The 13,761-nt window shown below is 38.7% G+C and overlaps 1 protein-coding gene across 1 annotated transcript in view; it reads left to right on the top strand.

Annotated features, from left to right (window-relative positions):
* RIPK2 (receptor interacting serine/threonine kinase 2) overlaps positions 1 to 13,761 on the top strand; it is a 38,783-nt gene that overhangs the window by 11,510 nt on the left and 13,512 nt on the right. Inside the window, exons 2-6 of the mRNA XM_020813813.3 lie at positions 7,229 to 7,382; positions 8,201 to 8,356; positions 8,749 to 8,906; positions 11,557 to 11,606; positions 12,680 to 12,841. Coding sequence (XP_020669472.3) covers positions 7,229 to 7,382; positions 8,201 to 8,356; positions 8,749 to 8,906; positions 11,557 to 11,606; positions 12,680 to 12,841 — 680 coding nt within the window. The remainder of the gene's footprint in view (positions 1 to 7,228; positions 7,383 to 8,200; positions 8,357 to 8,748; positions 8,907 to 11,556; positions 11,607 to 12,679; positions 12,842 to 13,761) is intronic.

Below are 13,761 nucleotides of genomic sequence, written 5' to 3' on the forward strand. Positions count from 1 at the left end.
AACCTGGCAAACATATTTCTCTTCTCCCGCCCTCACTTTATCTTCTTTCCCAAAGTCAGCAAGAAGAAAGCTCTTACCCATATATACAACTCCAAACCTATGGGAAGAGGAGAGTAAAACTTGGATTAAGAGCAGTGGCCTTTATAAGGAAGTACTCCTGTATCAGAAGCTATAATAATAACCCTTCCAGATGACACAAGGCAAAACCCCTTGTTGACTCCTTTTTTCATCAGTTAACCACTTCTCACCGAAACACAAAGCAATTGCCTGGACTGTTTGTTCACAAGTGTGAATGGTAGTGAGAAGGAGAGGGTATCCCGTAGGCCAGGGATCCCCAACCTTGGGCCTCCAGATGTTCTTAGACTTCAGCTTCCAGAAACCCTGGTCAGCATAGGTGGTGGTGAAGGCTTCTGGGAGTTGTAGTCCAAGAACATCTGGAGGCCCAAGGCTGGGGGGCACTGCTGTAGGCCATCTTGACTGCTTGACTGCTGCCATTGTCAGCATTCAGGCTGCCCATATTGTATACAGCCACATATAAACTGTTCTTGCATTGCAGGTATTGCATATATATATATTCTCCTGGAAAAAGAAAAAAGCAAGAACAGCTTGTATGTAGCTGTACTGTATTCCCTATGTGCCAAAATATTTTGAAGGGCTGTTTTGGACTTAATCAAAATGATGAAGCAAAGGTGTGAGTGGGTGGAACACATACAATGGAGAAACATACACACCCTTTAACCGGCTACACAGAATGCAGACTAGAACACTATGTTCCAGTTTTCAAACCCTTTCTTTGACTAAGGCAAGCTGAAGAAGAAAAGCTATATATTAGACCGAAAGCTTTACGGACATGTTGTATGAATATTTTTCCAAAAGATGTCCCTTTGCCATTTAATTTTTTTTAAAGGGAAAGGTTGGAGTTAACAAAAAGTGTCACTGGAAACCAAGGTCAAAATCATCCATACTATGTAAAAGAAAGACAGTGAAGAAAATCAACTCATTTGAAAATTGAAATGTGGTGTTGGAGTCATGCAGATCCAAAAGACAGCCAGAAAAGCAGAAAACTGGGTGTAAGTCATGCCTGAATTCTCACTAGAGCAGAAATGAGTAACTTGAGCCTATCTTACTGTGCACATATAGTGAAAAAAACAGAAGTGACTAGAATAGATCATATTGCTTAGAAAAGTGGGGTGGAGCAGTAGGAAAAGAGGAAGAGCTAGCATGGGATGCGTTGACTCAGTAGGGAAAACCACAGTTTGCAAGATCTGAGCAGAACTGATTGGAAAGTGCAGTGTTGTTGCTAGGAAAGGATGGCAGTAGGTAGAGAGAACAACTTTACATGAGATGTTGTTAGTTTGCAAGATCTGAGCAAAGCTGTTAATGACAGGACATTTTGGAAGTCAGTAACTCATATAGTCACCACACATCAGAAGTGACTTAATGAGTGGATAGACCATACCCAGTCACAACACAAAAATAAGTAATTTCACAGCTTAAATGGGCAAGCTTCTATTTATTCTCTTTTTTAAAAAATATATCTTTTTAAATATTTTTACATCAGAAATAAAAACAGTTGCATGTCTGATTTGAAAAGAAGGAGTTAAAAAGTTGTTGTGGGTTTTCTGGGCTCTTTGGCCATGTTCTGAAGGTTCTTCTTCTTGATGTTTCGCCAGTGGCCGGCATCTTCAGAAGACTGGAGTAGGAACTCTGTCCATGCTCTGTTGCTGTTTGTTGGATAGTTGAATATTTATAGCTGTGGGAACAGCTTTTGTCCTTTTCAGGAGATAGGGTGATCAGCGTGTTTTTGTTGTGGATGTATTGTTGTGATAAGTGGGAGAGATTATCTGTCACTGTGGTTGATGGGTGTCTTTAGCTGGTCTCTTTTGTGCAATGATCTCTGGTCCTTGTGGCTGTGTAGAGTTCGTTGACCTTCTGCAGGCTGTATTTTCCAGTGATGGAAGCCAAGCTTTGTTCAGTTTCAGACTTTCCTCTTTTTTGTTGAAGCTATGCTGATGTTTATGGATTTCAATGGCTTCCCTGTGCAGTCTAACATAATGATTGCTGGTATTGTCCAGTACTTCAGTATTTTGAAATAGAATTTCATGTCCAGCTTTTTTTAGGGCATGTTCAGCTACTGCTAATTTTTCTGGTTGTTTTAGTCTGCAGTGTCTCTCATGTTCTTTGATTCTGGTGTGAATGCTGCGTTTTGTGGTTCCATATATATACCTGACCACAACTGCAAGGTATCTGGTGTACTCCTGCAGTAGTGAGGGGGTCCCTTTTGTCCTTTGCTGACTGTAACATTTGTTGTATTTTTGTGGTGGGTCTGAATACTGTTTTGTAGGTTGTGTTTTCTCAAAAGTTTTCCCATGTGGTCCATGACCCCTTTGATGTATGGCAGAAAAACTGTACTTTATTTGTGGGTGGCAAAGGACAAAAGGGACCCCCTCACCAGTGCAGGAACATGCTTGGGTTCTTTCCAAATATCGTAATCTCAAAATTAGACCACTGTAATGCGCTCTACGTGGGGCTGCCTTTGAGGCTGCTAAGGAAACTTCAGGTGGTGCAGAATGCGGCGGCTAGACTACTCAGTGGAGTGAAAAAATACCAGCATATTTCCCCCATTCTGGCCGCATTGCATTGGCTGCCCATGCGCTTCCGCATCGACTTCAAAGTGTTGATGCTTACGTACAAAGCCCTAAACTGTTTAGGGCCTCGATACCTGGCGGAATGCCTACTCCCACCTAGATCTACCCATGTCACTCGTGCGAGCCAGGAGGTGAGTTTGAGGAGCCTAACGCCGAGGGAGGCCCGGAAGGAGAAGACAAGAAATCGGGCCTTCTCGGCGGTGGCTCCTCGCCTCTGGAACAACCTACCTCCTGAGATTCATGTGGCCCCCTCGCTGAGTACCTTTAAAAATCAACTTAAAACATGGATGTTTTGGCAGGCCTTCCCTCCAGTCAATCCCTGATGCCCTCTTTCTCCCTTCTATTTGTCTATTTTATTATGTTTATTTTATGTAAAACTGTTTTATATATATTCATTGTTTTATTTTATGTTGTTAGCCGCCTAGAGTGGTCTTAACCAACCAGATAGGCGGGATATAAATAAAATAAATAAATAAATAAATAATAAAAACGGGAGGGGGGAAGCTAGGACTAACTACTCTCTTCCCAAGTAAGCAAGTTTTGTCTTTTCATTGTGTTAGATGTATTTTAAATCTGCAAACAGAAAAGGTAGCCAATATCTGCACAGGATTGGAAGCAGTTTTATTTTAAAAAACCATAACTCAAAACCCAGTTGTGTAAACATCCCCAGATTCACACAGAGCAAGAGCAGACTGTCTGCTACATGTATGCCAAATTTAGTGCTGATCTAAAGTCCTGTTTCAAAATTATTAACTTTTTGTTTGGGGTCCTCCCCATTTTTTTGAGTTGCCTTCTGGAATATTGTTTTGTTCTATTGTACAATATCTGTGTTCTACCAGTCAGGACAAAATTAGATAACTCTTGTGTAGCAATAATATAATTACATGCCATCAGCTCAGTTCCAATTTATGCTGACCATTTCCAGAGTTTTCTAGGTATAGAGTACCTCAAAGCAGTATACCATTCTGTTCTTGTGGGAACGCTCTGGGATTGTGCAGCTTGCCCAAGGCTACACAGGCTGGCCTTTTCCCAGGAGGCAAAGTGACCAATTGAACTCCCAACTTTTGGCTTTGCTTCCAGGTACCTAACTCACTCAGCTATACAGTCAGAAATCAAAAGACATAACCCAGTTTATTAAAAAAAAGTTTGAATAAGCATTGCAATGTTGGTGTGTATACTCTGTAGTTTGTGCAGAAGGCTATGCATGTTAATACATCTGTCTCAGAGCTTGAAAAACATTTTGGACCATAACTAAAGAATCCTTAGCCCTGGTGACCCATCACCATGTATTTGACCTTTCTTACTCTTTTTGGTAAAGGAAATAATTCTGACTGCATTAAACTAACAGTGATCTAACACCCCAGCTTTTTCTTGGCATTGCCGAGGGTAATTCATAATGTTTCTTCTGCTTGATTCACTCATTAAATTTACACAGGTGCCCACGAGACTACAGTGGTGCCTCGCTTGACGAGGATAATCCGTTTCAGCAAAATCGCTGTAGAACGAAATCATCGTCAAGCGAAATGAAAAAGCCCATTGAAATGCATTGAAAACCAGTTCAATGTGTTCCAATGGACGAAATACCTCAGCGTCCAGCGAAGATTCTCCATAGGGTGGCCATTTTCCAGTGCCTGTAATGCGAGGGATCCATCCTAAAACACAGCAGGGAGCCATTTTGCATAGTGGGCGGCCATTTTGAAGACCCGACGATCAGCTGTAAAGATTGTCGTTAAGCGAAAAATCAGTTCCCGAAGCAGGGAACCAATCGTCGTGTAGCGGTTTTTCCCTATTAAAACATCATTTTGCAATCACAAAAGCGATCGCAAAAGCTTGAAGGGGAAATAACAGTGTGACAGAACAAAATCTAGTATAAAGGACATACATAATCTCTGTACTTCATTACTTATCCTTTTTTCTCTGTTCCAGAGCTCCCCAGCTAATTTGCTGCTAGTGTCCCATGTCATAATTACATCATATATTCCATATTTTCCCAAGTAGTAAGTTCTAGGGACAACATTACCAGGTTTACTTACAAGGCATTCAGTTTCTCACACAAGAGCAGAAGTGTCTTTGCTTTCTGTGAAAATATACAAGCAGGCAATGAGTAGAGAGAAACAACAAACATGTATACAAGACAGCAAATTCCTCAGAGTTAAAATTGTGAAGCCTCAAAACTTCAACCAACTTCAGATAGCTGCACCTCAGAACACTGTCTGCCCAAACTGACAACAGCTGATTTGCTGTACCCTTCTCAGAGATTGAGGAGTGCAGCTACTCCACTCAGATGGATATTCTCCTCAAAAATCACAGAACCAAGAGCTAAACAATAGGAGACACACACCCCTCCATATATAGAATCAATGAGTAGAGGGAGTAACAGGACAGTGTGCATTACCGTAGATCAGACAGAATTCTCTGTGTATACATTGGAACACATAAGTTGTTTCTGCACATGAAGGCAGACCCTGGTCTATAGTTATCAAACACGTATTCACCAGGGGTTTGTGGAGGTAGTGGGCAGTGGGATCTCCACTGCCCATAACACCATCTTCGGAGGAGAGAGTTATAAAGGAAATCAACCCTGAGTGCACACTGGAAGGACAGATCCTGAAGCTGAGGCTCCAGTACTTTGGCCATCTCATGAGGCTCCAGTAGTTTGGCCATCTCATGAGAAGAGAAGACTCCTTGGAAAAGACCTTGATGTTAGGAAAGTGTGAAGGCAAGAGGAGAAGGGGATGACTGAGGATGAGATGGCTGGACAGTGTCATCGAAGCTACCAACATGAATTTGACCAAATTCCAGGAGGCAGTGGAAGAAAGGAGGGCCTGGAATGCTCTGGTCCATGGGGTCACAAAAAGTCGGACATGACTAAACAACTAAACAACAACAAAAAAAACCCTCCCAATCCAGCAAATTTTAGTAATCTCTCAATCCATGTATTTATTTTACTTATAGTGCAAAATTTTCCCACCCAAATATGGAATAATGACATTCAAACTGAATTGAGTTTGAAATGGCTTTGTTTCATTGATCACTTTTTATTATAGTATCTTTATTTATTTATTTATTTATTTATTTATTTATTTATTTATTTATTTATTTATTTATTTATTTATTTATTTATTTATTTATTTATTTATTGGACTTATATACCGCCCCATAGTGCTACAAGCACTCTCCGGGCGGTTTACAATTTAATTATACAGGCTACACATTATACAGTCAAACTACCTGTCTGTAGTTCATATTGCCTGGTTTTTAATCTTCATAGATTGGTATCCACTTTAGACATGCCTTTGAAGAAATAAGTCTCTACACACACACACACACACACTTACTTGCAGTGTGGTAGCACTGTTGTTGTGATCCATCAGAGATCAGGTTGCAAACAGGTTAGTAGTTGCTGCCTCACTCCCTGAAGATAAGTGACAACCTACACCAGCTTTTCCCAAACTGGTGCCCTCCAGGTGTTGGGAATGATAGCTCCCCAGCACCAGTGTCTTGTCAATTTACCTCACATTACCCAAAAGATGCTGAAGTTAACCTTTCTGGGCTTCCACTGCTTTTCATCATTGTTGTTGTTGTTGTTGTTGTTGTTGTTGTTGTTGTTGTTGTTACCCTGTTTCCCCAAAAATAAGACCTAATCTGAAAATAAGTATGATTTTTCAGGATGCTTGTAATATAAGCCCTACCCCCCAAATAAGCCCCAGTTAAGTGAAACCCTGCCCTCCACCATTGTGCAGCAACCAGAAGATGATGACATGACTGTATTTGAATAATACAGTTATACATGAAAAAAATAAAACATCCCCTGAAAATAAGCCCTAATGCCTTTTTGGAGCAAAAATTAATATAAGACCCCATCTTACTTTTGGGGGGAAAAAAAGATTATCTCCTCTTCCTCTTTTAGTGTAGGTCAATCAATGGTAGTTTTGAAGTGCTAGAAGTTAAGATGTTTTTCCTGATAGTCAGCCAAAATCCAGCTTCTTATAATTTAAGCCCCTTATAAAGTGTTGTCCACAGCAGAATGATTGAGAAGAGATCCTGCTCCTCCTCTGGGTTATGACCTTTCAAGTACTTGAAGAGCGCTAGCATATAATGGGAACTCTCAACTTATGAACTCTTTTGCACTCAGATCCAGACTGATTTCAGTAGCACATATGGTCATTAACCATTTGAAACAAGACCAGGAAGGGGTTTGGCTTCGTGCAGGACTGGAATATGTCTAATCTACTATGAAGCTTCTGGGTGACATGTAAAAGGAATAAGATGTCTTATACAGTAATTCATTAGGCTTGACTTATTGTAAGCAACCTTAATTGAGATTTAGGATAGACAGAAGATTAATACATAAATATGAATAAGTGTATTTTATTTATTTATTTTAGCTGTTTGTTCCTTTACACTATATAATCTGTTTACTGGGTGAAAATACATTTTAATTTTCTTACTGCACTAGACATTTACATTTTTTTGCAAAAATATTACAGCCCAAGAATTTCTTGATTTATCTGATCTGATCCTGTAATCTAATATAGAAATGGTCAAATTGGTTTAATTTTCTCTTTTTCTTCTTGCAGCGAGAGAGCCAATCTTTTAAAAGAAGCAGAAGTTTTACACCAGGCAAGGTTCAGTTACATTCTGCCAATTCTGGGAATTTGCAATGAACCTGAATTTCTGGGCATTGTGACAGAATATATGCCAAATGGGTCCCTGAATGAACTCTTACACGGTGTAAGTATGAGCAGTGTCAGTAGCATGATTATTGAGTCCATGGGCAATGTTTATGTTAGACGGGGAAGTTAATGGGACTTTCCAGAAAGCTGCCAGTTCTGTGAGCAATTGAGGAAAAAGTACGATCAAGTCTCCTAGTCTTCTCCAGTGGTGTGTGTTAGTGTCAAGGGGAAATTATGCTGAAAGTAGGTGAGACTATCACAGCTTGTCTCCATTAATTAGTGTCAAAGAGGGGGTGCTTATCTAATAAGACCCTAATTCAGGAGGGGGGAGAATTTGGACTACTAGATACTTTGGACTGCTGGACTCCAGCGGTTTCTAGCCATTGGCCATGATGGCTGGGGCCAATGGGAGTTGTTGGCCAAAACATCAGGGTGGAGTAGAAGTTCCCACTCCTGCTCTAAATGGCTGCTGAATATGTGGTCCCTTTCTAGAATCGGTGCAAGGTTTCTTAATATCGGCAAGCATTTTGTCAGTGGTTGGGAAATAAAGCTAGTGCCTTTAAATATGGATGGCCTTATATTGTCTTAGTTTGAAATGTTTTATGTATTTTATAATGTATTTTAAAATTCACTGTTTATTTTTATTTTCATGTTTATTTTGAAGGTTTAGTTATGTTTTATAATGTTTGGCGATTGTTGTTGATGGTCTCTGTGTGTGTGTGTTTGTGTGTGTGTTGTAAACTGCTCAGAGTGGCTTTTGACCAGATGGGCAGAATAGAAATCAAATCAATGAATTAATTTACATGAATTCAAATAAATTCAAATAAGCAAATATGCATGTTTAAGCCTCTTTTCATATGCCTTTTTCTAAAACAGAAAAATGTGTATCCTGACCTTGCTTGGTCGCTGAGGTTTCGCATGCTTTATGAAATTGCCTTGGGAGTGAACTACCTTCACAACATGACTCCTCCACTCCTGCACCACGATTTGAAGACCCAGAATATTTTGCTTGACAGTGACTTTCATGTTAAGGTATGGGTGAATTCTGGCTTTTCCTTTCCAATGCAGGAGGCCAAAATGACCAAGGGTAGGGTAGCTGACTGGGGCATTCTTTAAATTTTAGTCCCCATAAAAAGTCAGAGGTAGATATTTACCTTCAAAGATGACTAGGTGATTTGCAGCAGATTGACACGGAATTTTAACTAAGTAGCAATGATAACAGAATGAAAGGGGTTCCAGTGCTGTTTCTCATGGTTTAAAATAATAACACAGATCCAAATATTTTATTCAAAAATAGGTAAGTGGGGAGGCCGTGAGCAGGCATTCTTTTTGTTCATGGAATGAAACCTCTGGTTTAACCTCATAACAGGCTGCTTATGGTTTGCTTAATCTGAGTTTCTCTCCTCCCCTATCTTCCTTCCCAGATTGCAGATTTTGGGTTATCAAAATGGCGCATGATATCCATGTCACTATCACGGAGTGAGAAATCTATGCCTGAAGGAGGTACTATTATCTACATGCCTCCTGAAGATTATGATGGCAGTCAAAAATCACGTGCAAGTGTAAAACATGACATATACAGGTATTTTAAAATTTATTACAGAGATTTTTAAAAAATTGTATGCGTGAGCACACATAAATGCATACACGTCCTTTCATTTTAGGTGATAATAAACATAATATGTTGGACATTGTATGGCTTGAGAGATGTACCACCCAAGTTTCATGTTTTCATGTAATTAGTTTAGGTCCCAATGGAAAGGCTGAAGTCAGTGTAACTATGTCAGTAAGGAAAGTGATTTTATACAGTGCTTTAAATCATATTCGTTTATGTGTCATCTTTAACATTTTTTCCTGTCCATTCCACCTTGGAAGGCCATCAGCAACTACTATAAAAAGGGTTTTATTTAATAATCTGCATTATTGAACAGTAATTTTCATATAGCATAAATGTACTAAGTTTTCAGAATGTCTCTGGAGCCTTTAAAAAAGTGAAGTCACCCGTGTGTGTTCCTTGTGTATGTTTCTGGTCATGGTTTTGAGGAATAAAGCACAGGGTGTGCATGACTCTAGTGCTGTATGGTATGTTCATTAGGACAAGACCATTGGTCCTTGAATTGTTGATATATGCACACATACAAATCTCCAGTTGCTTTTGTAATATAAGGCCACTGGGTGCCAGTTCAAGCAGAGTATTTGTATTCTTGCAGTCCTTTTGAAGTCGTTTTGTGTGTAGTACTCAAAGTATATGAGGAGGGGAGGCAGGCCTTCTTACTCCTCCTTACCTTCTTTTTAAAAAATTAAGTTCAAGGAAGTCCAGCCTCCTATGTTCCTTCCCTCCACCACAATAATTGTAAACACTACTTGTGATACTTGTTGAAACATCTTTCAGAAATCACCTACTCATTTCACCCAGTCCTCTCAGTCCATGTTGCTAAAAGTGGCCACATTGAGAAGAGGCCAAAAGGGTAACAACAGGGAATTGGGCCTTTTTGGTAGGAGTTCCCAGTCTTTGAAATAAGTTATCATCTGAAATATGCAGGGTTCCTTCCTTGGTGAAAACAGAATTATTAAAAGCTTCTTTCAACAACAGATTATCCTGTGTGCTGTTAATTTTAATGGTAATTTTAAAGTTTTTGGTATGAATTTTAGACCTAAACGGTTAGATCGCCATATTATTGAATCTATTATGTTATATGGTGTTTTGGGGAAACTGCCCAGAGTAGTGCCTGCAAACAAACAAACAAACGTTATATCAAAATATGTTATTTATATGTTATTTCAGATTCTCACAATGTTATATAGGTTAGGTTCATGTTTTTCCTTTGTATGTTTGAAATCATTATGTTCAAACATTATGACATTATGGTTTTAATGACAGGTGACAGCGTAAGAGAGCCTCCAGCTCTATATACTCCACTCACCTTATCCAGCACAACTGCACCAACAAGATCAGAAACTTTGACCTCCATCACAGAATAACCACAGTTTAGGACTACAAACCGATTTTAATTTACAATTTGTTGACTATGTTTGTTGAAGGAAACCGGTTTCATAGTTTGTGGTTTTAAGTTGGCTTCTTACTAACAAATTGTAAATCAAGTTAACCAGAATCTGTCACATTCAGACAAGGTCACTGACAAGTTGTATTTGATCAAACTCAGGAGTGAAAGCCTTCTGACATAGTGGTGGAATAATGACATGTCATTAACAGCAGTGCTCAGATCTTGCAGACTAAAGGTCATGATTCCCTTTATTGTATCAATCCGTCTTGTGTTTGGGTTAGTTGCTTCTGTTTTCCTGCTTTTTTTCCTACTGCTTTTTTTCCTACTGCTTTTTTTCCTACTGAGTCCTGTCTTCCTATTGAATGCTCAAAGTACATTTTGAGTCTCAGTTTATTCTAATTTATAATCTCCATTAAAGATGATTGAACCATCTTATTAAAAAAAACCTTGAATTTTGATTTCTTCGCTGCTACTGAGCCATTAATCAGCTGGTAATAAACAGCTATGTGCTATAAATCTGCTATTGAAATATGTTAAGAATATTTTTGCATTTATGTTGTGGCTAAGAGAGATATAATTGCATTTGGGCTACACTGCTATTGTCCCTGAAAGGCAGAAGGGTAGAAGATTGTGAGACAATAAGTATTTTTTGGAGGCTGGTTTACCTTTATAGGTACAGTGGGGTTTTGACTTGAGAACTTAATCCGTATTGGAAGGCGGTTCTCAAGTCAAAAAGTCTGTAAGTCAAATCTCCATTGACCTACAGTGCATTGAAAACTGATTAATCCTGTAACAGGCCGTTTTTGTTCCATTTTGGTTTTTTTCTGGTCTGTAAGTCAAATCTCAGTCTGCAAGTCAAACCTAAATTTTGCAGCCAGAGAAGTCTGTAACTCAAAAAGTCTGTAAGTCAAGCCGTCTGTAAGTCAAGGGTCCACTGTATTTATTTACACCTCCGTCCACCAGCACATCACTTATGGGATCAAAACCTTTCAACTCTGGCAACAAGCCGCAACTATTGTATTTTAAATGCTGTAAGCCGCCAGAACCTTCAGGTAGTGTGGGCGGCATATAGGTTAAATGAATGAATGAATGAATGAATGAATGAATGAATAAATGAATAAATGAATAAATAAATAAATAAATAAATAAATAAATAAATAAATAAATAAATAAATAAATAAAATATGTAACTGTTTTCTCATAATCTGTATTTTTTGCTTTGAACAGTTATGCCATTATTATGTGGGAAGTAATGTCAAGAAAACAGCCATTTGAAGGTCAGTTTTTATTCTGTTTACCATTTTTTAATATGGTATTTGATCTTTTTTAGTATTTGTGTACTCTCTGTTGTTAGGTTTTAATAACGTAAAATGCATTGGTATTCGCGAAGGCTTTCATGGCCGGGATCTAAAGGTTGTTGTGGGTTTTTTTGGGCTTTTTGGCTGAGTTCTGAAGGTTGTTCTTCCTAACGTTTCGCCAGTCTCTGTGGCCGGCACAGTGCTGTCCTCTGAAGATATCAGCCACAGAGACTGGCGAAATGTTAGGAAGAACAACCTTCAGAACACAGCCAAAGAGCCCAAAAAAAGCCACAACAACCATAAAATGCATTGGGTTGCTTTTTAGGGGGAAATGGGATAAAGACACCCTCTCTGGGGGTCTTTAGATGTAAACTAAAGACATGGCTATTTAGGCAAACTTTCCGTCCTGCTGTATTTTAATATCTATATGTTTACATCTTGGATTTTTGTATGTTATTGGTTTTATTGTTTTTAAACTTTGTTATGCCGCCCAGAGTAGACTATCTGTCTAGATGGGCAAGGTATAAACCTAATAAATAAATAAATAAATAAAAGTATTTTAAATAAATAAATTTCCTTTCCTGTTTTATAATTCTATACAGGAGAATTTAGGCTGGGTTAATATTGAACAGTATCATTTTATTGGGCAAATACTTTTGCCCAATAAACCATACTTTTTCTCATGCAGTTAAATGAACAGCTCAGTAAAAGCTTTGGAGGTGACATATTTTGCTAGATTAATTAAGAATGACCTATAACTGGTGCAGTGCCTATTTAGCATGCAGATGGTTCCAGATAATTTCCCAGCATCCCCAAGGAGGACTACGGGAAGAATTTTGCTTAAAACCCTGCTAGTCAAGAGTTGTAAGACTGGGCTTCATGGAGCAATGACCTGACTCTGTATTGAGCGACCTTCTTATGTTAAAGAAATCTTTGATGGCAACATAATATAATCTGAAACGTGATGTATATTCTCTATTCTCACCTGTGTTTTCACTACTGGATAAGAAGTACATGTATTTCTAATAAGTGCATAATATCTACTTTGACAGATGTTATAAACCCCTTGCAGATTATGTATAGTGTGTCTCAAGGAAGGCGTCCAAACACTGGCGAAGAATATTTGCCCTTTGATATTCCACACCGAGGATTGATGGTATCATTAATGGAATCTGGCTGGGCACAAAATCCAGATGAAAGGCCTTCTTTTTCAAGTGAGTTTCCCATTTGACATTGCAAAGTAGGCATCATGTCTGCCAGTTTCATTTAAGCATATCCACTGGTCAGCATCCAAGGGTGTCCTCTCTCTATTCAAGTGCTGTATCGCTGGCAGAAGCCAAGTTTTAGACTGTGCACAGGAGGGAGAACGAACATAGTTTCCGCTTGTGTTATATGTTTTGCATACTTTGGAGCCATCTTGGACTCTTTGTTAGTAGCCATAAGTTCCTTCTGAGGAACGGCAGTATATAAATGAAGCAAACATTTAAGTACATGTCATTGGCTGAAACCCTATTTTGAAGCATAGTAAGTCATGTGTGGAAATTATGGAGAAGTTGACTCACTAAACCTCACTGAATCAGTGGGCCTACTCTAATGTGACTTATTATTCTGATCAGCAGGATTTCAACGGTTAACTCTAGGTCATTAAAGTTTCATTGGCTTTTTTCTTTCTAATAAACAAATTCACACAAAAACACATGGGCATCTTCTCGGAAGTGAGGGCAGTAAGGGTTATGCAAACAATTTATGTGGACTTTCTTGTCCAGTTGCAGTAAAGAAGCTGCTAGTGCGTGGCTTGAACTGCCCTTTGCATTGCTATGGGCCGCAGAGTATTCATAAAATTGCCATAACATTTCTAATTGTAAAAATTACAGATACCATGGCATCAAATTACTTAAGAAGGTTCTTACTAATTAGATATTTGGGCATTTGAGTAGAGGTTGACATAAAAAGATTTAAGCATCATATATTTGACAGAGAAATTATTAATGAGATTAGTATCAAGAACATGTATATGAGCAGTTTTTTTAAAATTAGTTGATTTATATACAATTATGCCTCACAAAAAGCTTAGAACAGCTTATAGAGGACCTAATACTTTTCAACAGATTGCTCTTGAGGCCACATCAGATAT

This window comes from Pogona vitticeps, chromosome 4 (genome assembly GCF_051106095.1).
Source record: "Pogona vitticeps strain Pit_001003342236 chromosome 4, PviZW2.1, whole genome shotgun sequence".
NCBI classification, from domain to species: domain Eukaryota; kingdom Metazoa; phylum Chordata; class Lepidosauria; order Squamata; family Agamidae; genus Pogona; species Pogona vitticeps.